At 46.2% G+C, this 27,632-nt stretch overlaps 1 protein-coding gene across 1 annotated transcript in view; it reads right to left on the bottom strand.

Annotated features, from left to right (window-relative positions):
• The window catches only part of LOC119389232 (uncharacterized), an 85,485-nt gene that overhangs the window by 25,355 nt on the left and 32,498 nt on the right, over nucleotides 1-27,632 (bottom strand). The window contains exons 11-15 of the mRNA XM_049415062.1: nucleotides 26,388-26,549; nucleotides 25,639-25,776; nucleotides 24,444-24,617; nucleotides 4,792-5,220; nucleotides 3,237-3,386 (exon numbers count right to left, since the gene is read on the bottom strand). Coding sequence (XP_049271019.1) covers nucleotides 3,237-3,386; nucleotides 4,792-5,220; nucleotides 24,444-24,617; nucleotides 25,639-25,776; nucleotides 26,388-26,549 — 1,053 coding nt within the window. The remainder of the gene's footprint in view (nucleotides 1-3,236; nucleotides 3,387-4,791; nucleotides 5,221-24,443; nucleotides 24,618-25,638; nucleotides 25,777-26,387; nucleotides 26,550-27,632) is intronic.

The raw sequence follows: 27,632 nt of genomic DNA, 5'->3' as shown, positions 1-27,632 counted from the left end.
AGTTTATAGCTTTGTTGCCACCTGCTTACAAACCTATGTTGTGTGAGATTTTTAAATGCGAAGCATTTCTTAGCGAACCTCTGGCACTTTGAGCGTTTCTATCTATCTATCTATCTATCTATCTATCTATCTATCTATCTATCTATCTAGCCGCCTACGTCTGGGTGCTCTCATGATCGCCTCCTTAACTTGGTGAAGACCAAAATTTGCATGGGAGGGTAAGATGATTTGACGAATATGATTGCCGGGTCACGACATGAATAACGTTAAAATCCTGTCGCGTACGTCGTCAAACCCTTTCCACTAGACACGTGTGGCACATACCCGTTTACCACGGGCCGCGGTGTACGGGTATGCGCCAGAGGTGATTGACAGTTTATATCTACCCAGGAACGGCGAGAACGGACATTGGTAACTGAAATGCTAGAGCGTTAGGAAAACCAACAATGGCAGCGTTGACTCAACGAATGGAATGAATGAAAATTAGCATCCCTGCAGGAATCGAACCCAAGCATTCTGCGTGGCAATCAGGTTTTCTACCACTGAGCCATGCCAGGTCTATAAACTGGTTTGGAAAAACAGCCTACGCAGGCGTAATAACGGTGCAACGTCAATTGTGGTTGTGGTGCTTGCTATCTAAGTTTACAAGAAAGCAATAAACACTACATGATACTCCTGCGATGTGTACTCCTACGATACAGGCGTCATATCAGATTAACGTCTGTAGTTCCAGTGTTGGCTCCGCTTTTATAGCAGTCTAATAAACATTACGTTTGTATTCATATGATTCAGCAAGCTATATTGAGGCATTCCTCGACCCCGGAGGAATACATTAACGAAAGTTACATATGATATCCACATCACCGCACCGTAAATTGCAGTTAGTCCGCAAGAACGACGCAGTGTCCACTTCATTTCTTACGAGGCTGGGCGATGGCCTCATGCTGACCGAGGATGATGCCAGATTGATTGACAGCTGCTTTGTAGACTAGGCTACGTAGGCCCCATACGCTTAGGTAGTCTACGAATACGACAAACACCATCCACTGATGTTGGTCCACGTAGCACTATCCAGGCCTACCAGCCTCGACGGCCTATACCTCACCAACGCGAAGGGTGGCTTCAGGTTCCTACTTGTCGCCGGCTCTGTCGACAGCCGATTTGTCGACGAAATGACCGAGGCATGAGGATGTAGATGCGGTCACTGACCAAGTCAAGGTGAAAAACACAGAGACGTTTCAGGACCCATACGGGTTCCTTGTTCACACTAAGCAGGCAAGAGCCGTGGGTCGCTTTTTTATGCTAAAATGTGACGTAATGAACGGGTGTAGGTGTAGGAACCGAGGCATCCTAGAATTCTAACAGCTCTACTATACCACATACTTCACTACACATGGACCCCTCGTCACCACGATCACGACCGGATCCTATAACAAGTCATGACCAGCTGCTGGTGCTCACTGATCACGGTGATGATGCCCTTGTACAAGAACTGTCAAGAACTTCTTGCACACATGCACACGGGTTCGTGAAACGTGCGTGCGTTCTCGGGACACATATGCTGCTCTTCAACATATATATGTGTGCGTATAAAATTTAAACATATCTTTAGCGTCATTTTGTAACGTGTCGCTCAGTAAAAAAAGTTACGCCACAGTCACCTACCCGGCATAACATCGACTCCCACGGTACGTGGGATCTGCCGAATATTTAGTTTTGCTTTCCTTGTTTGTTGGCTTTTATGGTGTTACTGTCTCAAGATTTATCTCTGTACCGACCGCTTAGTTCTGGTCCTGTCTTGCCGTTTTTTTTTTTTCGTCTTTAACAGCGAAGAAGAATCAGACACAGAGGTGGACATCTGCGTCTTCTTCGTCTGCACGTCTGCGTCTTCTTCGTCGTTAATCTTTAAAAACAGCGCATATCCAAGAAGTCGGCATGAAGCAATTAGCCCCAGCCATCGCCTCTAACAGCATTTCATGAAAGCTGATTTTCACTGCACTGTGTAAATTGTTAACCTTTATCGAAATTGATAGTTTTGCCGGCCAGCCGACTCACATGATAGCGTTTGCGCCCCATTTTTTATTGTGCTCTTGCCAGGGGCGTAGCCAGAAATTTTTTTCGGGGGGGGGGGGGGGTTCAACCATACCTTATGTACCTTCGTGCGTGCGTTTGTATGTGTGCGTATATATATACGCAAGCAAAACTGAAAAATTTCGGGGGGGGGGGGGTTCAACCCCCCCCCAACCCCCCCTTGGCTACGCCCCTGGCTCTTGCCATATATGCTCTGCCTTTTCAATAAAAAGCCAGTTGATAGAGAGCGTTGTGTCCCGTGTGTTTCACTGCCCGGTAGTTTGCGCTGTTCTGCCATAATGTTCAGTTCTTAAGGAACAGATTTCCTGCGTTGTTGATATAAACCATATAGGTGCCTCCTTTTACGAAAGTATACGTCTGTATATACTGTGCCCGTCGGTAGGCTCGGTGGATCAGATGCAGCTGCATGTGCCGAGGACACAACCACACCGGAACAAAGTTTCTTGTAACAGTTTATCAATTTGTACTTTGCTGTGCAGAATCAACATGTGTCCGTTATTTTGGCAGCTAAAGTAAGCTTTATGATACAACAGAGTTCTACTGCGGTTTGGCAGAACACTTGCTCTACATCACAAACTACGATAAGGCGGCACGCTACGTTAAATTCAATAATTAACACGTTAAATGTCTCCTCGGAACGCACAAGCACAGGGAATTTGTATATTCACAAGTAACAGAGAAAGAGAGAGATAAAGGATAGACAGGGAGGTTAACCAGAGGAAGTCTCCGGTTTGCTACCCTGTACTTGGGAAGGAGAAAGGAGAAACACAAGTAACAGTGAGATTCACAGGCTCAAGGAGGAGAAAGATAAAAGAAAAAATAAGAGATGGAGAAGGCAGGAATAATAATTAGGAGAGCTTGTGGTTTGTGACGCTGGGAAGAGAAAAGGTGAACGCAAAGATAAAAGAAAACGACAGGGAAATGAATGACGTTGTGAATACTCGCACGCGCGGAAGTGGCAACACATCGTCAATGGTAATCACAAAAGTCTCAAGAAGCCCAAAACAGTCATCACAACCTTGCGGGCTGAAGACCGGTAGGAAAGGCGTTCTAGTGGCTCTCGAAACAAAGTCAAGACGTCGGAGCTTTTATAAATTATCACATCTTGACAGCATTTAGACTGACTGTACACTGCTCCCATATACCTTCATGTATGGTGCCGTTGTGCTTGCGGTGTCCAGGATACCGAACAAAGGAAACAGGCAGACGGGAAGCAGTGACGTCACGGACAGGTGCACCACTTCGAACATCCAATAGACGGCCATAAGAAGGATGACGTAAGCACATCGCGTCTCCTGCAAAGGGAAGACAGCAGTAGTTGCCATTACGTATGCCAGAGAAAACGGACCAATAGGACTTCACAATCTCCCTACACTTAAGGAAAAGAAAAGTTTTGAGACCACTGGGAACAACATCTAGTTGAGGAATACAGAGGTGAGTGCGGAAAAAGACGGCAGCTAAAGCAAGCGCTGAATGATTACATCGCGCATGCTACACATTATCGCCTCTACGTATTTACCAGCCGAATAGTTGTAAACGACGAACAAGGGCGTGGTTCGATTCCAGGCTACGGCGGCCGCATGTCGATGGTCGTGAAATGCAAGAACACCCGTGTACACTGTAATCCTTATGAAAAGGAACACGCGAGCGCGTGGCCTGCGCTCTGTGGAGGCTGCCTACAGCACCATCGACCGACAGCCCAAGAAAGCATGTCCGCTTTTGGCGTCAACTGTTGGCAAACGAAATAACGAGTCATGGCCGGTGGACAAGCGCTGCTATATTACACTCCCACTCCGGTGTCGTAACGGGCGATGCCGCCAAATGCAGACGTGCTTTCTTTAGCTGTCGGTCGATGGTGCTCTAGGCAGCCGCCGCAGAGCGCAGGCCACGCGCTCGCGTGTTCCCTTTCATAAAGGACGACAGTGTACGAAATGCGACAGTGGGAGCGCGTGGCTGCTGGTACTATAGGAGCGCCACCCGTTGACGCCGGTGAAAGCAAGCTGCTTCATTGTGGTACGTAGCGCGAGGGCGAGAGTGTTCCAGCGCATGGTGTCTGCTTCCATTCGCCAATGAGCTGTTTGTGGTTCACCGTAGCGCCGGCGACGCGAACTGCAAATTGGCGTGCTGCAAATGACGGCGCGCACAGCTGAATCACTTGCGTCAGTATATACAAGCGCGCCAAGATTGCAGTGCACCGCTAACGCTACGATGAACAAGAGAAGAGCTCATTGGTGACCGGAAGCAGTCATCATGTACCGAGAATACTGTCGTCCTCGCGCTATACCACAATGCAACAGCTTGCTCCCACCGGCGCTCCTTGCAGCAGCGGTCACGCGCATCCACTGTCACATTTCAATCCGTCAGTACTGTACACGTTAGAGAAACCCCGGTGGTCAAAATTAATGAGCAGTCCACGACGGCGTTCCTCATAATCATATCATGGTTTTGGCAAGTAACACTTCATAAATAATTATTAATTATTATTGTAATCCTACTGAACGCAAACACGTATCTAACTCTTTTTGACAGGACATGACACACAGCCTTCAGGTCAAGTTTTTCTTCGTCTTAATCCACATTTTATTTTTTCTTTGCTCTACAGCTACCCGGCATCGGGAAACGATCCCAACGTCGAATACCCGTGAAACACATTGTAATACGTTTACGCGCGCCGCGAACTGAACGCTCGAACGATCTTACTTTTGAATCGTGAAGTATGAGCAGGGGGGAGAGCAGCACGGGTGCCAGGAGTGCCAGGATTCGCCGCCAGTGGCAGCGCAGGAACCAGAGAACGCGCTTGGTAGCCGTCAGGCGGTGTCCACTTTTACCCGCCATGACGACGTCGGATGGTGGCGGCGTCTCACGGGACGATCTTCGATGTGCTGTTTCGATATCCTCGTCAGCCTCAACGTCGCCGAGGGGGTGGTCTCGAGGGCTAACGATCTGCGCCGGCGTAGTCGCGGAGAGCCTCAGGCACTCGCCCCCTAGACCACTTGCATCCGTCTGCTCGGCGTCATCACGCTGGTTCGCTGGGCTGTACCACGGCTGCCCGATGCGCAGGCGACGCTGCACGTTGGAGAACATGGGAAACGGTTCTGTGTAGTCGGCAGCAAACGTTGCCGACGGTGCCTTTTAAGGCGAATTGTTTCACGAGTCGGCAAGACACACGTCGTACTTCTCGCTTCAAGTCCCCGCAAGAGATGACGTCAAAGCGTGAGGCACTTCCCTCCGTCCTCAACCCTTCGCACGTCAAAAAAGACAGATTACGACTGTCTGAGCCCGTTTTGCACACAGAAGCGCGAGGCCTAACTCGATACTTCATCCACCAGGGTCAAAATTGACAAGCGCGCACTATATACGCTGCACAATTCACATTCGGGCATTCTTACTACGCACGGTACAAGTAATACCGGTGATACTGTGACTGCGGGTAACGGGTTAGTCGTATAGCTGCCAGCTTCCGCGACGACCGCAGTGTGAACGCGTAAAATCGCGCGTAAATGTGGGGAAATGGGCTTCTTCCAGGGCAAACGGCTTTGCCGATGGCAAGGCGAGCCACTATTGAAGACTGGTCCTGTGTGCGCATTCCGGTCACGTGTCTGCGCGATCGACGTTGGCGTGTACAGGTAGAAGCGAGCGAGGCGGTTGCCCTCGGCACGCTGGGACTTCCTTGACAGATTACTACTCCGCCCGGTAGTCGTAATTGCGGCGGCAATACCCACTGCCTCGTCGTTATTTTTGTATTGCATAATCTTTTTTTGCACTCACGTGGTTTCATACGCATGCATAACCGGCAGAGAAAAAAGAAAAGACAGCGGAAGTGATTAAACAAGTAACGCATCAAGAAAGCAAAAAAGAAAGAAAGAAAAGGAAAGAAAGCAGGATGGACAAGTCAAACGAGAGAGTACATGCGACATGTCGGTGCCACACCTTGTCGAAACCCAGGAGCAATTACGTCGATGTTCTCTCTGCTTATCGGACTTAATGACGACACGAAATGCCTCAAAGCTGACGTTACGATGTACTCTTTGGTGTAAGAAAGAGTCACTACAGCTGCAACACTTAATTACGAGGGAAAGAAAACAATAGGTTGAAGAACTGTTCAATGTGCGAAAAACTTCGTGATTGTCAATACTTGTCGTTTCATTGTTATTTACAATATTAATAAAAACATAGACTGTTGCTACTATAAGTTATTTTGTCGCGTACAGCTAGCCATCGCTTAAAATCAAACGAGCAGAAGAAGGGCGGCAGTAAAACACTCTGCAAGATAAATTAAAGAGCACTTCAATCGATAACTCCAAAAATGCAGAAACAGAGATGCGATGCCTTTACACAAAATTACTTGTTGACCAAAGGCAGAGGAAATCTTTATTTCCTTCGCTTAAATTTTCGAGTTGTTTAACAATCTGATACAGTTTTGCTCAGCTCTCATTGTTCTGTCTTTTCTCCCTTTCTTGCCGGTCCCCGTACACCATGTGCATGGCAGCAAACCAGCGCAGCTTATAGGATTAAGTCGACTTCATTTCCTTCCTGCAAATAAATATTTATTCATCTCTCGCTCTATCTCTCTCTTCCTCACACACATACGACCGTGGTCTTCTTTTTTTTCACGCACTTTCTAACCCTATTTATATATACCTTGTATTATCATGACGAGCAACCAGTAAGCACGTCGGGAATGGTCGTATTTTCCTGCTTTATTTTTTCCTGTTCTTTTTTAATTCCTGAGATGCTTTCCTTCCTCAGTATTCCAAGCCATTGCCTATATCTGTATTCATCATTGCAGAAGCACTCAGAAGATACGAACTACACGTGTTTCCAAGCTGAGGGGGCGCCGTCTTAAAATTGCGCAGTTCTTTCGCTGCATCTGACATCGATGCGAAACGGTGCGTTTCGGGGATTCCCTCTGATAAGATTGTGTTAGTACGACGACGCATGATAGCGCTACGGAAATGTTATAAGGCTTTCAAGACATGCCGCGAAAATCCCTGTTAGTATGCGCCTACTTAAGCTTGAAATACCGAAATAGCTTTCAAAATAGAATTACTAGTGGGTCGTTCAAGGGCTATAACTCCGATACGATACAATGCGTAGGTATTTAATAATACGGTGAGTTTCATTTTGACAATGAAAAACAGTACTGGCCTCCGCTACGGTTAGGTTGTCGCATACAAAGTGTCTTACGAATAACTGTATTGTATCTACGCGATTTTTTCCGTGGATCTCTGTGCTGTTCGAAGTGCATTGCTTTCGGAGTGGATAGATCTGTGTTACCAGAGATATGCTCGGTTGAGCTTACCTTGGACAACTTGGGTTGTTGGAGGTGTGTGAACACTTCGTCGAACACTAGACTCTTAATTCCATTTCGCTTAAGCTTATTTTGACAGAGGATGTCTTTACGCATCGATGGAGGATTTCTGAACAGGCGATGTATAGTTATCGATTTTCTAGAACGTTAGTCGAAGCAGGGTACGCGAGGACGAAACTAAATACACGCCAGAAAAATTGCGCAAGATCAACTTGGCGAACCAACAGCAGCTAGATTATAGTCGATTACAAGTTACAACCTATGAAAAAAAACGTCAGCTCCGCCCAGAGTCATCGCTGTCGCTCCCACGTAGAATTTGCATAAGTGCTCCAACCAATAGCGTTTGCTTATTTTTGTGACGTCAAGCACTTCCCGGGCGTTTCAGATTGTTCACGTTACCATACAGACACACGCTTGTGTCACTGGTGTTAGGCGGGAAACTTGAACGTCCTAGTAAATTTCGTCAGGGATCCTGGCATCGCTGCTCAGCCAAACGTAATATTTTAGGTAGTAACGACGAACCTTTAACTCTGAATGTTCGTACTATTTACATTAACTGACAAAAAGTACTTACGGTTCGAGCGGAAACCAGCTAGCACGACTGTCTTTCACCAGAGAAGGGCAGGCACGCCGCGGTTGCGTGGGCGGAGCTTACATGTTTCTTAGGTTGTAACCGACGGTGCAAACCCGAAACGCTCCTAACACTATTGCCAGGAGCTTTGTACGACGTCCGCGTCTAGACGGGAAATTCGCGGTCCCACGGAGCTTTATCAATGAAGCCGTTACGGTTTCGCAATAGCCCTAATCTGCCTCCGACGACGACATTGCGCGCGCCGCGTGCTCGTGGCCGACCATAACGAGCGTGGACTGGTAATACGGGTCTGTAGGCGCAATAGCATGACGATCACATGTCACACGTCGTATACGGAGGCCACGCGCCTCTTATACTGCTAAGAGAACGGTATCTGTGGGACACATTATAACGACGCTGTAAACAGCTGGGTCGCAACTGTCTGACACGCGCTTGACATGCGCAAATCACCCTGCCCACTCGCACAAAGCATTCGGAAACAGGTTGTTGGGAAGTGCAGTGGCGCGCAGCAAATCTTCACCAAAACGCGAGGTTGTTAAAAATCTATATCATTTTATTGAGGAAGAGGAGGAATACATTTTTTTATAAAGGGTCGACGAAGTTTATCGAAAAACAAAACAGTTAGCTTCGCGCTTCCATCTAACTGTAATAATAATTGTTCGGTTTTATGTCCCAAAACCACGACATTATTATGAGAGACGCCGTAGCGGAGGGATCCGGAAATTTCGACCACCCGGGTTTCTTTAACGTGCCCGGGTCTCTGGCATTTCGCCTCCGTCTAAACGCGGCCGCAGCGGCAAGGATTCGACCCTGCGGCCTTCGGGTCAGTAGTCGAGCGCCATAACCGCTAGATCACCGAGGCGGGTGCTTCCGTCAAAGTTTTACCCCCCGCCCTCTTAAAAAAGAAAAAGAAAAATGTTGACGTTGAAAGATGGATCAAATGAAGAGGCATTAAGCTGATCGTTAAAAAGATCGATTGCCCAAATAACGAAGGAGTATCCTTTTGTTGATCATTGAGTTCAAGAAAACATACATCAGTAAGCAAAACTGTATTTCAGCGTTTTACCGTTGCTCACGCTGGTTTTCAGTCCTGATAAAAAAATTAACTGTAGCATTGCTGCTTGTTGCTATACGAATTTGTTTAACACTTCAACGCCAGCAGACAAAGGTAAAATGGAGGCATACAGATACCACGGTGGCTGAAGATAGTGGAGTTTATCTCCAACTTTTGTCCTTGCGTATACTGGCGTTGGCGTGTTACCCTATAGTTAACATGAAAAAAAAAAAGAAAAATGTTTACTCTGCCCGCGAGGGGCCACAAACTTCCGCAGTAAGCTTCTAGCTTTCGACAACGTTAGATACAATATAATGAAAGGAAGACCCTTCTATTTCAGACCCCCTGTGCTAGAAAGTTCTAGAAAATTCACTTGCGCGTTTCGCCTCATAATACTGTTAAGATAACCGAAGGCCTTATCCCATAAGAGAGATACGGTATCGACTTCGAACTGTCAGATGCGAGCTCAACACAAAGTTGTGGTAATCTTCGCTGGGGTGCATTGAACGGTTCCGAGAATTTCTGGCTGCTCCATGACGACCGGTATATGAGCAACAGGGTGACAGTGCGGGGGGTACCAAGCAATCAAACCGTACTGTAAACCGAATAAGATTTCTGCCCAAGTAGAAAATTATAGCGCCAGATCTCCCACGACACATAGAGACATTATTTCACAGGCTTCTACTGGAAGTAGCAAACACAAACAGTTTGCTGCACTTTTCTGAGCGCTGCTGTGGTCATGAAAATGAGAATGTTGGTCACATTCTTCTGGAATGCGTAAAGTACGCGAAAAAAAGAATAAAGTTAGAGGGAAAACCTAGCTAGTTTGCACAGATGCCCGCGCACATTACAAAAATTATTTGGACCGTGGCCTGGAAACCATCTTCAGCAGAAGGCGAACAAGAACGGATAACTGGGCTAGTTTGTGGGAACTCATGTTAAGGCAGGTAGCGCAAAGAGACACGGACACAAGCGAAGAATAAATTTTTGGTTTTCGGTAACCACTTTGGCGCTTGTCCTGTGCACTTATTCTTCGCTTGTGTCCGTGTCTCTTTGCGCTACCTGCCTTAACAGAAGGCGAACATCTTACCAAAATACTTCTTAGTGGGCACTAGACTAGATAGGGGCTTGTGGTCAGCAGCTATGTGTAGCTATATACAATGTGATGTGTTAGCCCGTATTTTGTGGGTATTACTTGGACAGAAATGTGTGCGTGTGAACGTTCCGTGCAAAGTGAACTGCTGCAGGCGAACTGTCCATTGCCATGTTATTTTCTTTATTTGTTTCAGCTTGCTATATGTTTTTTCTTTACTTGTTAATTTTTGGTTTTCGGTAACCACTTTTTTTTTTTCGTGCTGCAGAACTTATATAAATGGAGTAGCCGAGGTGATATAAACATCAACCGCTCCACAGCAAATTAGTTAAAACAGAACAGAACAGAACTAAAAGGAGCTCTCAAAATGTGCGAGTTTTATCACATACGGATAGCTATCTCTGCGTGTACACGGGGACATAAAACGCGAAAGACAATAGATCTGTCGTCCAGGGCAACTTCAGAAGTGTCTGCGTATATTGAGCAATGAAAACGGGACGGTTACAAAAATCTGACAGAATAAAATTTTATATCACCGAGCTCGAGGGGACGTTGTCGGTTTATGGACTCCGTACGGACACAGCATCCTCTTAGGTTTTTAAAGACGATAGTCTTTCTTGGGATACTTAAACGGAGAAATTTTGGTCTGTCTTTCGGTCTTTCTGTTTGTCGACATGTCACTTGATTCAGCCACTCGGCCAAAGTTGAACCACTTGCCTAAGGGCCAGCCATCTTGAACGGCTGACTAGGTTCATACTTGTGTACATTGTCGATCAAAAAGCAAACATTACGCATATCTGAGGCGCAACATCACTAGGTAAGTATTAGGTGGTGTGTTCCTTTAATAGAAAATGCATACATACGTAATTCTAAAGACCCTAGTTCCTTGAGCTGCGCTGAAAATGCGACTGCGCTGAAACTTGCCTTCCTTCATGCCGTCTGCACAAGCTCATTGTTGTGTTTCGGTTTCGGTTCTGTATTGCACTGTACAAATGCCATGGGGCGCCGCTCTGGCATTCCTGTTTTACCCAGGCGACGTGTAAATAAAAGAGTGTGTGGAGAGTACTCGTTGAGTGCAGACGTTTCTTCTGCTTCAGCGCTTCGCGCCAAACCGCGTGTTCGGGCTGGCTGGCGTCCCCGCCGGTGGCGTTGGTCACCGCCAGTCTTCGACTGCTGCTGCGCCGGGACTACCAGCCCGCAACGCAGCACTCATGTTTCCCGACGTATTGCCAGATGGCGTCCATATCTCACGCAGCGCCTCTTCTATCTTCTTTAGACGACATTTGCAGCGAAGCACGCAGATACGCGGCCAATTTTTTTCTTCTTTAGCCTCGTGTGCGCTACCTTTCTACTCTATGCGCTTTACGAACAAAGGCCCGTATACAGGTATACACTGAACTTGAGCCGCCGTGGTGACGCAGTGGTCACAGTGCTCGGCTGCTGATCTGAAAGACGCGGGTTCGATCCCTGCCGCGGCGGGACCAAATATATAGCAAGTGATGCACCCATCATCACTTGCTGTATATTCTCCGCAAGAAGCCTTGTCTTGCTTGCGGGATGCACAAAGCAACCAGTCCGGGATTATTGCAGCCTGCCTCATTGCTGGAAGCGGGTATTTCTGTTGAACTTGCATTCGAGCGTGAACTTATTGCGTATTGATACAGGGTACAGATGACAGGGACACAGGCACAAAGCCACAAATCGGCTTGACTAGGTCCGTGTTCCTTATTGCCATCACATAACAATACGTGTCTAAGTCCAGTAAGATGGAACACTGGACGTGTTGGTGTAGCTTCATAGCGGCTAACACCGTGACAGACGCAGACGAAAGGCAAAGTGTCGCGTCCGTTTTCTTTGGCTTTCGTCGCTGTCTGTCGCGCTGTTAGCCACTATGACGTGTATAAATACAAAACGTCAACAAATGCATGTACAGGTGGAGCAGTGTACGTACAAACAATACGTGTTAAAAAATAAACAATATATGGACTTCGCGGCTACCTCCAAGGCAGTGAACCGATACACATTTTGTACTCTATAGTGGAACAACACTCAAGGGCCTTGTAGCTGTATAGCCGATAGAATTGTATCTACAACTGTTGGCCTGTAGAATAATGGAGCCATAAATTGCAACGTTACCCCGCTCGACACAGGCCAGTCGCTCACCTCGGGCAAGAAATCCGTAAATGGGTTGTCGAAATACTTTAAAGTTAGTGACATACAGTAAAGCTTCCGTTAAAGGGGGGGGGGGGGTGGCAGTAAACACAGATTTTATGATCATTGTTCCTTCATTGTTCCACTCGATATTACCATAAAGGTCAATAAAGGTACCTCAGTGCTTTTCACTAATGGTCAACTTCCCAACGATTTCCGTTGCATGGTACCAGTTATATAATCATTACACTGATCGGGCGCTGAGATTGTAAAGAAATATTCACTACTGATTGTCAGACCTAGAGCACCCAAGGAAGGGCAAGACACATATCATCCAACTTACCGTCCTGCACAAAACAATCAGCCCGCTCTTAAAAGCAAGAGAGTTCATGCCCGTGTGAAAATGAACTCTGAGAACCCTCGAGTTTTATCACAGGGGCGCACTATCGCCACGTTCGCAGACCGATAAAACGCGACGTACAATATATCTATACAACCCAGCGCGCCTTCTTAAGCGGATGTATCCACTGAGCAATGAAATGGGGGTCAGTATCGTTATGCAACTCTGGCAAAATAAAGTGTCACACCTCTAAGCTCAAAAGGACGTCATCGCTTTAGAGACAACGTGGAGGGAATCTTGTCGTGTCGACCTGGGGTGGCGTCATGAGGGGCACGAGGGCGCTGCCGTGACTATGAGAGACGCCGCAGGTGGAAGACTCCGATATGATTTCAATCATGTTTGGTTCTTTAACGTGCACTGACATCGCACGGTACACGAGCCTCCGGCATTTCTCCTCCATAAAATGCGACCGTCGCGGTCGGGAACGAACCCGCGCCTTTCGGGTCAGTATAGTCGAGCACCGTAACCTCTTAGCACTTCGGCGGCTAGGGAGTGGGGAAAACAAAAATAGACTGAAAACATCAAAGTAATTTAATGAGTGCCACATTAGAGCATAGGCTTTCGCGTGTGCTCTCCTTAACATTACCTAGAGGGACTCTCAGTTTAATATTAATATTATATAGGTCAATTTTATTGAAGTTATTTATTACTTCAATAATTTATAAGATGACTCCGCAATTTGGATGCCATATTGCCTCTTCTCTACCACCTTTACGTGTAACTGTAGAGCTTCAATGTTCAATCATTAAAAATGTTTCAACTACGAAAAAAAAATTGCGGTGGATCGAGCCACCGTGTTGATACATTTTGGGAAGCGTCGGCCAAGCGATGAAGGTTAAAAGGCATGCAGCGTGAGCAAAGTGGCCTCTTATTTATATGACCACCTAGCGAGAAACAGAGAAAACATAGCGGAACAGTCTCAAGAAGTCAAGTGTTCCCTTGTCCATCCAAGAGCGTCTATAATAAGGTTGCAGGGTGGCCGTCGAAGGGTTACTTCGTCTCTGAAAACCGCTCTTTGCTCATAGTCGAATCGGTTTAGTAATAACATCGGCATTAACATGCCGTGCTTCATCAACTCGAAGAGTGACGCAAGAGAATCATGTGATGACGTCACAACGTAACTTCTCAGGTCGCCAGGATTTGTGAGGTCACTCATCATGACACCATGTGACATCGTCGCTTAAAAGTGGGCTGATCCCGGAGGCACTGCAATACTACGTGAGGTGCATAAAATTCCAATGCCTCCGATCCCGGAGGCAGCGCAAATTCACGTTGGGTGCAGAAAGCTATCGGGGGGTGGAGGGGGATCAATACAATAAACTGAGAAAAAAAATGTGGCTATCACCTTCGAGTAGTCTTTATCAAATGTATAAGAGAACATGTGACTTTTGTTTTCCAAACCAGCGCTCCATCACTGAACGCAGATACTAACGTTGTGATACTTGAAAACAAGATGCATACATATCAGCAGTTAAGCTATCCCAGATAGCGGTACACGTAAAAAAAGCGGTGTTGAACGCACTGCTGTGCTCTCTGAGGGCAACTGGACTGTGTGTTTCAGACAAGTGGACCTCGAGAGGATGTCCCGCCTTCTTCTGTCATCGAACTCCGTTTTCCCACTTACTCCAGCACAGGGTAGCCAGTCGGTCTAGGCATTGGCTAACCTCAATATCTTTCTCTCTTTCTCTTTTACTGTTCCTCCTCCTCCTGTCTTGAGGACTCTCCACCGTTTGGTAGTGCCCGCTTGAAGACGTGACGTGCGTAGGCGTAGCATTATGACTATATCCCTGTTGAATTTTCCCTGCAGTTGGACAGGCTGGCATCTCGTGCATGACATGGCGCTTCGACGAGTCCCATAACTCTAAGATAGTCCCTTGTTTTTATCTCTTCCCAGAACTAATCTCTGCAGCTTCATTGCTTCCGAATGTAGGCGCGTGGCTTGAGCTTTCGTTCATGTGATGTGCGCACGTGTGCTGAAGTGGGCGTTCGCTTATGAAGCCTTTATCGCAGATATATGGACTTGCAATCACAAAACAGTTTGTGCGATAGATTGACCCGTAAGAACAGCCACTTGACAATCGTCGCAGCGAACATGTAATCAGCGAACGCAATCGGGCAATGACAAGCAAGTCTCACAATTAAAAATAAAGTATGAAAATTTGTAGGCAAGAGCGATAGCCGAGACGTTGATATAGGGTCAGGTGTGCGGTGCTCTTTGAACAGCTTTCTGCTTGCTGTGTGGAATAATTGAGGATACTTTGCTGGAAAACGATACGGAGTGAGGCGCTAACTTCATCTGGAAGTCTATTCTCAGATATTTTTTACCGACCTAGTCATTTTATTATTACCATTCAGGCAACAGATGCACTTGCATGAAATGTAAAACGTTTAGCCAGGAATGTCGGTACGACGATTCTTCGACGCGTTTAATCATTCGTATTTACTGCCATATTTGACGCCAGCAAGGTTTTTGACGCTCACGACGTGCGAGGCTACCGGTGTGTAGTTTGTGCAGCCCCAGCCACCGCTGTGAGGCTGGTGTTCACGTTCGCAGCTGTCTTCAACTCGAAACATCATTCACCCTCCGCTAGACCGCTACAAGCATTTGCTGCGCTAGTTGTGCCCCAGCAACGTATGCTCTCCTTAATCTTTACGTTTGCGGTAAGTTAGAACTACAGTCCGCTGACAAGATCGTAAATTAGACTGAAGCTGCACAGTGCCATAAGGCAAAGCCGGTGCCATTACAGGCCGAGCAGGTCGAAGCAGGCACGCTTTCCGGCTTGAGTGGCTTCGAAAGCAATAAATATCGTGCTGTCTAGCGGGAGCGCCTTGTTGCACAGCCAACGTCTGTCACCCTACCTTCCTCACTTTTTTGCTGCTATTTTTACTCCTCCTCCGCAGAAATAGACTGCAAGCTGCAGAGCGGACTAGAGAGACCAGACAGGAACAAATTTGTCGAGGGCTTCCGGTGAAAATTTGGCAGCCAGTCACGGTTTCTGCTAAGTTCGCTGCCGCCTTCGTAAGTGAACGAACTGGACACCGTGCACTGGCCAGAGGGCGCTATCTAGCTATCACTCATCAGCCCGCATTTGCCGACATTGGCCGATAGGGCTGCAAAAAAGTGTCACGAGAATTAAAAAGACACGAAAACGTGTTTCGTGGTTTATTTCTCTCGCATGAAGTGCATGTGCACTTGGAGCAGGGGCGATAGCGACACTCTTGCGTCTTCAAGAAATACATTTCGGGACGTAGTTTACGCCTCTGCCTAATTACGTGGTTTTATTTTTTATCTCACTAAGCATGCAAAAGTTCCCCCCTGGCGCCCGACGGAGGACAGTAACAACATTTTGGCGTTGAAAGAGTCACGGAAATCGATGCGTTTTTCGTCTCCGCTACGCTGCGTTAGGCGGTGAGCAGAGAGGTTGAATAAGACCATATGGACATTCGGCATGTCATGATTTCTGTCGGCTGTACAATTAGTTCCAACTGTAGCTATAGATTTCAATAAGTAAGAAGGAATTCGTTGTGGATTTTTCTCCGTCAGTAAGTTCCAATGCCGAAAGAAAGAGAAAGAAAGAAGAAAGAAAGAAAGAAGAAAAAGAAAGAAAGAAAGGAAAGAAAGAAAGAAAGAAAGAAAGAAAGAAAGAAGACAGAAAGAAAGAAAGAAAGAAAGAAAGAAAGAAAGAAAGAAAGAAAGAAAGAAAGAATACAGAAAATAAGTGCTCGCATATTTCCACGCACCATCAACTTAAAGCTTGTTGTCGAAGACCCGAACAGGCGCATAGCTGCACTAATGCTGCACGCTGGACCAGAAAATTGTACCTGTCGGGATACCACAAACGGCTTAATTGTAACCTTAAGTTTTGTTACACAATGCGAATCAACCGTGCGAACTTGCACCATCGATATGTAGCTTTTACGTTCCGATGACAGATATTGACGAACATAATTATGTTCACTTCTAAGAACACCACACTTGAAGCCTGCTCCCTTCACATAACCATGTGCAGGTTCAGAACAAAAGTCAGATTCATCAAATCAGTTCTTTTAACCCCGAGAACAGAAATCTTGGAAGCCTAAACGGGTATTACACCAAAATATTTATTTGTTGTTTTCTTGCGTCAAATGACGGACCAAGTGACGGACCAAGCGTGAGTGCACCCTGAGAAAGGAATTCCAGTATGTTTTTAAAAGCTTGTTTCGATTCCTACTGTACCCTGACGTCACAACACGGTATGAGCTTCTCGTCACGTGCTCGCGCAAGATATTGTGACGTTTCCACGCCCGCTTCGCACCGTGGCTTCGTTGGTGACACAAGCGGCCATTGTGGAAGTGTTGGTACCTGACATCATCACAACTAGCCAGATTGCTGCGTGAAGTCACCAGGATTAGTGCTGTAGCCTGACGTCAAGATAGTGTCGATGTCGGTAGGTGCACCATGGGAAAATTGACTTTAATATCAAAATAAAATATCCTACCAGCATTTGCTGAGCTTCACAATTGCTCAGAGCCATCTGTATACAGGAGATCTGTGTGGCAGAATGAACTTGCCTTCGAAAAATGGTGTCACTACCCCTTTAAGGCTAATTCCTGGAAATAACTTCGTGAATTTTGCCGATGAAACTGCCATCGCAATTCTGAAACAGCGCTAGCGAATGAAGTATCAAAGAAAGTGACGCCAGTGCCTTCTGGGAATAGTCAATGAAGATAAACTGTTGAGTTGAATGCGGAACGAGAGTATGTTCTCTTAAGGTTAAGGTTATTCGTAAAGCATACGTCGGTATCTTTCTAGTGACTCATGTGCACAATTGTTCTTTACGTGCTCTCTACCAATCCGTGCCTTTCAAGAAAAAAACAAAACAAAACAAGTTTGATAAACACTGGGCTTGTAAATTTATGAATGAAGGAGCTACGCACGCAAAAGCCATCGAATGGAAGCGGGCGAGACTTTGTTCTGTGGGGTTATCGTCAACTGGCGACTCGCACATTGTTATCCTACACATTCGATTGTCCACCAGACAAAAACAGATACGGGCAAGTGCATGGAACACTAGCTCAAAATAGACATTGTTCTACATGCTCTGCACGAATAGCGACGAAGCCAAGCAGCTCATAGTTCATAGTTCATCACTGATTGCGTCGGAATGCTACGTCTCGGGTTTTCTTCGTCGGCGATAAGAAAAAAATGCAGGTGTAAGCCACGTGCTTTGTTGTTTGAGTAATGCAATTCCATGGGTTTTCTAGTACGCCTTCCCGTTCCCACTTGACGACCGCTCAAGGATCTCGATATGATCGTGACGTTAATTAAATGCTAGCCTGAAATAAGGTCCCATCGCAAAAACTACGTGGATATACTGAAGGATAGAAAGCTTTCCGTGTAGTTTTTGCGCCAGTGCCTGATTTCAAGCTTGAAAGAACGATAGCCCAACTTCGCATTCAGCTAAATTGGACAGCCAATCCCGCCAATTACGACTGATGTATTCCTGAGGACTAGCAGTTGGTACTTTTAGTAAAAGAAAGCCAGATTTGTAATAATTGTTGCGGTTTAGCGTCCCAAAAGCACGATATGATAAGAAACGCCGTAGTGGGGAGTTCCGTAAATTTCGGCCACCTGGAGTTCTTTAGCTTGCACCACATTTAGGTTCTATGGCCTCAAGCATTTGCGCCTCCATTGAAAATGCGGGCGCCGTGGCCGGGATTCGATCCCTCGACATTCGGGTCAGCAGTCTAGCAACATGACCACTAGACCACCGTGGCGGGTTTAAAAGCCAGGTTTGTTTGTTCTGGTATAGCGATAAACCGTTTTCTAGCTAAAAATTGGCATGAACAAGGTCGGAGAGGACTACCACAGGTGCGTAACCAGAACTTTCTTTCGGGGCGATGGTGGGGGGGGGGAGGGGTCGTTCGCCGTTTATGTATGTTCGTGTGTGCGTTTTCATGTGTGCGTGCATGTTAGCTAGGGGAGAGGGAGTTTTCACCCCCGCCCCCTCTCCTGGACTACAGGACCCATGTGTGTTGCATCGTCTAAAATGTTGCGTGCTTCTCATCACCCCGTCCCCACCACAGTATCGCCAGCATAAGCGTTGCGTTTACTTGCGTTGTAATTGCAGACCAAACCAGTCTGACAACACGCCCCACTAAAATGCGCATTGAGAAGCAAGGCGTCAGGCACACCATCTACCTCTTTCAAGGCTCGCCGGCGCGTTCACTGTTGGCAGTTGTAGTCTGTAAACGGTCACCAGGTCATCAAGAGGCGTTGCAAGGTTTGTGGCAGCCTTTAATGGTGTCTAATGGCTTCTTTGGGGCCAAACTCCAAATCGCGCACGATGATCTCACCTATAGAAGCCATCACCTGCCTACCACGTGGTTGAACGCCCCTTTCTCATCGTCATTCCCTCATATATATATTTTTTACGACTAGGCTTCAATGCTGCTACGTGAGGCTATACCTCGTAGCTTTTATGCCTTCCTCTAGCTATAAGTGTAAACACACTTCTCTTAGTGACGTGCGCGTGATGAAGAGAGCTTTTACACCTTGTGCGTGGTGGTTATGGTTTCCTCCAGTGGTGCAAGTACGCTCATGTGACGACAGGCTGTGGAGGCGAGAATGCTTTAGAAAGAAAGCGAACACATGGACTCGCTGAGACATTTAGTGACTGAGCGAGACGGTAAGTGAACCTGATATTTTCAGCCAAAATAAACAAGCTCCTTTGAGAACTCACAAATCAGGAAGGGGAAGAAAAGCAGAAAGGTGAGCTTGTGTAATCTAAGTGCATTTCTATGAATAATTAAAAAATAGACGTTAGTTAGATTCATTCGCTAGGCGCAAGAATAATGCCGTGTAAACATGCTCTTCAAATTAACTGGTCTGATTGTTGAGCTACAAATGGTGACTGCATTTGATCAATCCGCGCCAGTTCGTGCGTTATTAGATGCGAAGCATCTTATTTTGGAGTTCAAACCGGTGGTGTGCGGCGTGACGACCCTTACTGCGCATGCGCAAACCCTCTCCACACACTACGTCTCAACTCCTCTCCCCCTCTCCACTTCCCCTCTCCCCTCCCCCTCTGAAACGCGGGCTCGACATGCCAAAACGCTGCTTCGCATCGCCTCATGGTTCCCTTTAGCGGGAGATGGTGTGATTTTTTATCATCTTGATTTGTTTCAGCTTGCTGTATTTTTTTTACGTGTTGATTTTTCTTTTTGGCAACCTTTTTATTATTTTTATTTTTTGCTGCAATACTTATAGAAATGGAGTAGCCGAGGTGATGTAAACCTCCTCCTATATCCACAGCAAGTCAGTTAGAACAGAACAGAACTTTTCCATATTTAGAAGGAGGAGGAGGAGGAATCAACTTTATTTCCATATTTAGAAGGAGCGCCACTTTTGTATTGGACTCATTTCCACTATTGGCGAATGCCTTGCGACGGCATTCTCAATGAATGTTCGGTGTTTATGAGAGGTAATAACACATCAAAAGCTGATTTTTTTACGACGTCGCGAGCGCTGGTTTTCAATAGTGCGGTATTTACGCAATAATATGTCGCAAACAGATCGTTTTATATAAATTACTGCAGTCAGCAGGGTTTCAGGGAAGCAGACGTCGTACTTTGGAAGGGTCGACATATTGCGGCGGAAAGCGGAAATAGCCGTCCACGCAGCCATTCGTACGCCGTAGACTTTTATGGCCGTAGTAGCCCACACTGCACATACCGCATACCGTTAAGATAACCTTCGACCTCGTCTTTCACAAGAACGTCAACTTTACTAGTGTCCTATCACACCGAGAGTAAGAGCGGCCGTACTACGCTCGTGAGCGTTATGATATTAAAGGAGTCGTACCTCGCGTTTACGAGAAAAATATTGCGACATTCTGCTCAATGTTTCTTCTTCTTTTTGCACTGCAAAACTAGACTTAAATGCAATGCTTGAACAAGGAAAAGCGTCTCGGTAAACCCAACTAACTCGCTTTATGCAGATCTCACTGGGCGTTCTTATACTGACGGTGTCACCGGAGGTCGACAATTACTCGACGGCCAACAACAACAACGACCTTGAAAAGACTAAAAAAAGAGCTGGATAACTTACACAGTACAGACTTTATATGATTATACAGATGTAGCACTAGACAGTGTAAAGAGATGGGTGATGTTATTAATAGCGAAGCCGTTGGCGCTCGCCGTAGTTCGTGCGGTGTTGCAAGAAACTCCCCAGGTGGGTATGCGCCACAGGAATTGAACAAGCCCCACTTCCAAGTACAGCAGGTGCGAGCGTTAAACAAAAACTCTGCTCGGCGAAGTGGAGCACGTGAAACACGGGAAAGAGAGAGAGAGAGAGAGAGAGAGAGAGAGAGAGAGAAATAAAAAGAGAAAATAGAGAGAGAGAGAAAATAGGGAGAGAAAAGAAAGAAAGATAAAGAGAAAGACTGTAAGAAAGCGATAGAAAGAAAGGGAACGAGAAAAATAAAGGAAATAAAGACAAAAAAAGATTAAAAGACAGAAAAAGACATAGAAAGAGACGGAAAGATATAGAAAGAAACAGACGTGAATAAGAGATAGTAAAAGCAGGGAGCAAAACAGAAAGAGAAATAAAGAGAAACAAAGAGAGAGAGAGAGAACGAAGCAGGGAGAGAAACAAGGAAGGCCACCGAGCTGCGCTCTTACTTCAAGCTTGGCGCCACCAGTGCGAAGTTGGCATAATTGTTTTGTTAAAAGAAATAAATAAAAGCAAGCATGAAGCGATGTACGTTGTGAACTCACAGGCTGTATTTACCACAGGCAAACTAATATCTTTCCTCAGAGGCTCAAATTTTAAGAGTATCGCAGCACAGTGCAGTAACCCGCTGTAGTGGCTTAGCGGCTATTCTCAGCAATCTTTCACATGAATGACATATCTATTGGCGTTGTGAATTGTGATAGTGCAGAATCTTTTGTTACTAAAGTTCAACAATTCATTTCTGTTTATAATTGTCTCTTTTTTTTACCTCTGTAACCACTCGTACAAGGGCTTAAAAGAAAATTTTTCTAGTCCTACAAGGGCATATCGAGACTACAGTGTGCTCAATATATATATATCTATATATATATATATATATATATATATATATATATATATATATATATATATATATATATATTATATATATATATATATATAATATATATATATATATATATATAATCTTCGATAAGGTATCGAGTAGCATTCCTTTTCGATGACGATTTGTTGCTATTGAATGACTTTATGAATGTACGGTTGCATCCCTCAACAACTATGTCACGTGTTTGGAAAGTACAGCATCCCGTTTTTACTCACTGACGCCTTCTGTGGTCCTCGCCGTCTTCCCCGATGGGTGCACACACACACACGGCAGTTTCAACTATTCGTGGAATTTGCACTACCTATGGCTTTCCGACAAGCTAGCGCCGACTCCCTTGTTGAAACAGCCGGTGCACACGAGGCGCGTACAGCACTGCGTGCGCGCCGCTTCTGCTGTGGCTGCCAAGTGCCAACTGTCGCGCGGCTTTCGACACAGATAAATGAACGACAACCGGTCAAAGTCCACGCTCCCCCCCCCCCCCCCCCCCCCAACAGACCGGCGTGGCGCAGACGGCGCGTTACGAGGCACGCGAACTGATGACGACGTCAGCGTGCGAAGCGCCGTCTCGGGAAACGCACGCGAACTAAAGCCGATGAGCTGCGCCCACAAATACTTCTTGCTCCATGGCCATGGCTGCGCATGGTTCGCTCGTGGCGTTGCCTAATCGAAGTCGAAGAAGCTTGCGACAGAAAGCTTTACGTTGTATCTATCCATCCAAGTTCGCGAACAAGATGCTTTAAGATCGTGTCTTGCTCAAACTAATCTCTTACAGCTACGTCACGCCATGTGAAAAAAAAAAAAAAAAAAAAAAAACATGACCTATACAACTGTGATCTGCGGCAAACGCCTACGTCAGAGCAGCATTGAGGGCCGCTTGTTTTAAGACAAGTTGTTTCGTGAATTGTGTATCGCATAAAATATATCTTTATTTGGAAAGCAAGAAAACCGCGGTAGTAGGAGTACCCTTCACGAAAAAAAGTCACTTTTTTTGCGAGTCCTGAATTTTTTTAGACTCCCTCCAAAGAGACAGGTGCACTCTGTTTTGAAACTCTCGTCGGGGAGTCGTGGGACCCAAATGAGTGTTAACGTGTCTCTTTAAAGAGAGTCATGTACGTGGCAACTCAAGACTCCCAGAAAAGGGTAACACCTACTTTTTTTTTTCTTAGAGGGCAGTAGCAGTAGTTGCAGTAGTAGCAGTAGTATAGTGGTAGCAGTAGTAAAAGTGGTGTTAGTGGTAGCAGTAGTAGTAGTTGTAACAGCAGTAGCAGTTGTTGTAGTACTAGTACATAGTACCGACGGGTGGTAGTGGAGGTGGCGGTGGTGGTCGTTGGGTACTATACAGTGGGCGGGTCACCACTGCTCCCCGCTGTCAGGTGAAAACTCATCGAAAAGACAAAGAGACAGAAATAAGGTGATAGAAACGCCACTTCTCGAGCTTTATACACAATTATAAGACAATGTGCCACACAGGGCTAACGCTGCGCAGTGCGTTCATCAGGTCGCTTTTCATTCGGTATACACAGTGACAAGCAAATAAGCAAGGAGATCAGTGTTTACAGGCATACAACTACGCCTTTGGATATTTGGATGCGAAAGAGTAGACAGTTGCATTATGTTGTTTTACCTCACTTCAACAAGTCGCAACAGCAAGCTGTTGCTGACATGTATTCGAGTAACGAGCGTCGTTAAGTGCAGGATGGTCATATTTCGCTATTGTTTTCCAATAATTCATTCATGCCATTGTTATTTCTAGGTACTAACTAACAGTGATATGGTGCTGCCGAAGCAGCATTATATTCTTTTTTTATTCGCCCAGCGCGACTCTTGTTGGTTTTCACTCCTAAATTGTACTTGCACACTTAATTTTAAACTCGGTGGCTACATCAAAGCTATGAAGGCAAGGTCAGCGATGTGCAGTCAGTATGTCACAGGACGTACCACGAACACCAGAAAGTACAACTCCTTGTTATCGTGCAGTGGCACCACATCGTTCCGTACCAGTGCCTTGCGACAGTGTACCGTACTTTTCGCCATATAATTACACGCGAGTAATGAAGAAATGTAGTTTCAAGAGTATACATAATATGCTGTTTGCAGCATTTCACTAGCAATGACGAGGAGCTCACGATTTTTTTCGGAGGTGCACATGCGACCACGGCTCGCAGAAACTGAATGCACATTAGCGTTTGCCCTGCATCTATCAAAATGGGGACAAATCACAACCAATTGCATAAAGTACGCTAAGAGCGTTGACAAATCGACTGCGCTCATCTTCGAGTCGTTTAGAAGTGGCGCATACTGATAGACCTGTACGCCTCAGAAGAAAAGGAACGTCGCCTTTCTGCATGACTATAAACACAGACGAGGCGCCCAGCGGTTTCGATGGCAGCGCGTGGGACGGCGCATAACAGCCAACCCGTACGTTTTGGAAGCCCCGCCCATCTTCCTTAAAACGGAAGTGGTGTCAGTCGGTGCTTCCTCGTTGCTCTTCTACTCGGCCCCTAACTCTTCTTTGTACATTGTAGGTATCCGTATCTTCTTCAAGTAATCACCGAAGTCCAGCTTCGAAGATCACCCGTCAGCATTACACCGATGGCACTTGTTCCATCGGCAGCGAGATGTGCATTCAACAATGCAGCTGCGCCTCTTAGTGTCCGCTGACAGCCAGCGTTCCATTCAATATGGCCGCCAGGGTATCGTTTGCGTCCATGTCTTCTGCCCAGGCGGGGAAGCTGTTGAGGTCGAAGATGACAATGCCGATCGTGTTGATGCTGACCAGCATAATGCAGATGCAGATACACTTGACCACCAGACCAGGGAGAATCTGTGAGGAGAGGTCGTAAAGCATTTGGTAAATACACTGACCAGAGATGGCCCTTTTTAAGGCGAAAGCCTTAAAAGCGAAAATTGACCGTCGGCGGGGACCATCGTCCCGACGTCGGCGCCAACACGACTGATGCAAAACAATAATCATCACATGATGACGGCATCATATGACTTCATAATGGCGTCACATATCGCCAAAATTTGTGACGTCATCATGACGTCATATAACGTCATCACGTGATGTCCACGCTTGATCAAAGGTGCACCGATCAAGGAGGCAATGCAAAACCAAGTGGGGTGCAGAAAGCTTGCAATGCCTCGGATCCTTGAGGCAGTGCAAAACCACGTTAGGCGCAGAAAGCTTTCGGAGGGGGACGGGAAAGGATCAATACATCGACTGAAAGGACAAAGAACATACTTTCGCCTTCGAGTCGTCTTAAGCGAATGCATAAGGGACCCTGTGAATTTCTTTTTTTTTTAATTTGGTTGAACACTTCGTAGCTCACTTACTTTGCTGTATGTTGTATTGTGACGGTGGACATTCCTTGTTCTGTAACTCAAGTCACTATGTACCTTCAGCGAGTTGTATTCTCAAATAAGCACTACGCATGCCAAAAAACCAACATGAACGAAAACGATACCAAGGACAGGAACAGCGCTTGTTCTTGTCCTCACCTTCTCGTGTGTTTTTTGTCTCCGTTCATGATCTGTATTTACGATGGATCCAAACCAAATGGCCCAGCCTACCTCGCTTCAACCAAAATCAGCTCATCTTATTTAATCTTCAGCTATATTGTCTGCCGCAGGAACTTTACCTACGGTTACTTTTCTTGTTTTAGTAATAAGATATACCTAAAAAATAGTAACTTAGGCTTGAGATCATGAACACCATAACGTTTCGAACACCTTCTAATATGACCACAGAAGGACAAATTAAAGGCAAGAAGTTTGGCAGGACTACGGAAAGTTAGCCAACGGACATTTTACGCTAAGGATGAGCAACGTCTTACGCCTCTTACCATTTCGGCAGGGAAGATGTTGGCGTGACTGGACACAATGGCATTGGCTGGCGTTCCGACAGGCAACATGAAGGCGTAGGAACAGGACAACGCAACTGGCACAATGATCATCAGAGGATTCATGTGGAGGTCGGTTGCCTGCAAGAAAGAGCGACAATGCTGAGGATGCCACGGAATACCACGACTGCTACCATAGCCACTCTTTCGTCACTATAAAAGTAGGATCACTTGGGTCCAAGCTTTTTCTTCTTTTAGAACTAAAGCATTGCACGCTTTAATTCTGAGTTCCAAACCCCGGTTTGACAGTATCGTTACGTTGTGTTAAATCCGCAAGCCAGTGAAGGAAAGTCCGTCAGGGGCAGAAGGGTGCATATATCATAAAGTTGATCAGCAATATATTGGAACTACTCTCGTTCATATTTTTCATAGTCGCTCAGAAAAAAACTTCGACGGAAGAGGAAATAACACCTCAAGTTAGGTCCCTCTCGTAGGAAACATAACTTTGCATGTGTAAGCGCCATGGAAAAGTATTAGTCCACAGAAAATACAGGAAGAACATAGCATAGGCCCAGATCATTTTTAGCAGAGGAAAGACTGCAGGTCATGGTTCCAAACTGCTAGCGTTTAGACTGTTTTCTGTTTTATAATCATTCTGTTTCCTATTCCAAGATCCAGTTTTGGCGAAACATATTTTTTTCTCGCAGAAAGTTTTCACGAATGTGCAAAAGTATAAGAATGTGCCAACGTACCAACTGCGCCATGATCGGTAGGAAGATGGTGGCCGTGGCAGAGTTGGAGACCACTTCGGTGATAAAGGCCACGATGACGGACACGACGAATATGATGCACTGCGGCGACATGAAGTCGAACGAGGACAGCTGGTGGCCCATCCACCGCGAAAGACCGGAAACCTGCAGTTTGCAATGGAAAGATAAACGCTCTGAGCTTCACAAGGGTATACGAACATGGGCTGGTTCGTTGGTGACGTGAGCGAAAGCAGTGCACAGAGAGCGGACACAAGATGGGATATGTAACGGCGTCGTTGTATGTTCTTTGCCTCTGTGCTGTTTTTCCTCAATTCATCATCATCGTCAGCCTGACTACGCCCACTGCAGGGCGAAGGCCTCTCCCATGTTTCGCCAATCAACCCGGACCTGTGCTCGCTGTGGCCGCGTTATTCCCACAGACTATTTAATCTCATCCGCCCACCTAACTCTCCGCCTCCCCCTCACGCATTTGCCTTCCCTTGGAATCCAGTCTGTTACTCTTAATGACCACCGGTTATCTTCCCTACGCGCTACATACCCTGCTCATACCCATTTCTTCGTCTTGATTTCTACTATAATATGCCCTTAACACCAGTTTGTTCCCTGACCCACTCTGCTCTCTTCTTGCTCCTTAAGGTTACACCTGTCATTTTCCTTTCCATGGCTCGCTGCGTCGTCCTTAATTAGTTGAACCGTCTTCGTAAGCCTCCAGGTTTCTCGATTGCTTGGTTTTTTTATCGTAACCGATCAAAAGTCTTTGAACAATTAATATCCACGGAATCAACGCTTCGACACGGAAATTCGTCCAAGTCTCCGTCAGGGCCCTTTGTCCCCCTGTCGGACTGTGACTCCAGCGACATTTATTTTGCAACGATCTTTTGTCACTTCAAGACTCAATCTTCTGCTGAATGTCTGTCTAGCTTGTATTTGCAGTAACAGTCTATTTAAGTGGTGCAAGCGATGGAGGCGCCTGTCTTCAGGTGCAGTGTCTCATCAGATCCACTGCGCCCGGTCTGCGGCCCTGCCATCCATATGCAAATAGCGGGGCCGAAAATTAGCAGGATACCTTCAGCATGCTGTACGTTTTAACTACAGGAGAGGGAAGTATTACAAATTAGAGTTTCCTAGCGTGTTCACATGTTCGATGTTCTGATATATCTAAGCTTCGGCCTCTGCATCACAACCATGGCTTCGCTCTAAAGCGCCTTAAGGTACATCATTTATTCG

This window comes from Rhipicephalus sanguineus, chromosome 4 (genome assembly GCF_013339695.2).
Source record: "Rhipicephalus sanguineus isolate Rsan-2018 chromosome 4, BIME_Rsan_1.4, whole genome shotgun sequence".
Taxonomy (NCBI): Eukaryota; Metazoa; Arthropoda; class Arachnida; order Ixodida; family Ixodidae; genus Rhipicephalus; species Rhipicephalus sanguineus.
The sequence above is the reverse complement of the archived record's forward strand: the minus strand, read 5'-3'. Positions and strand labels throughout refer to the sequence as shown.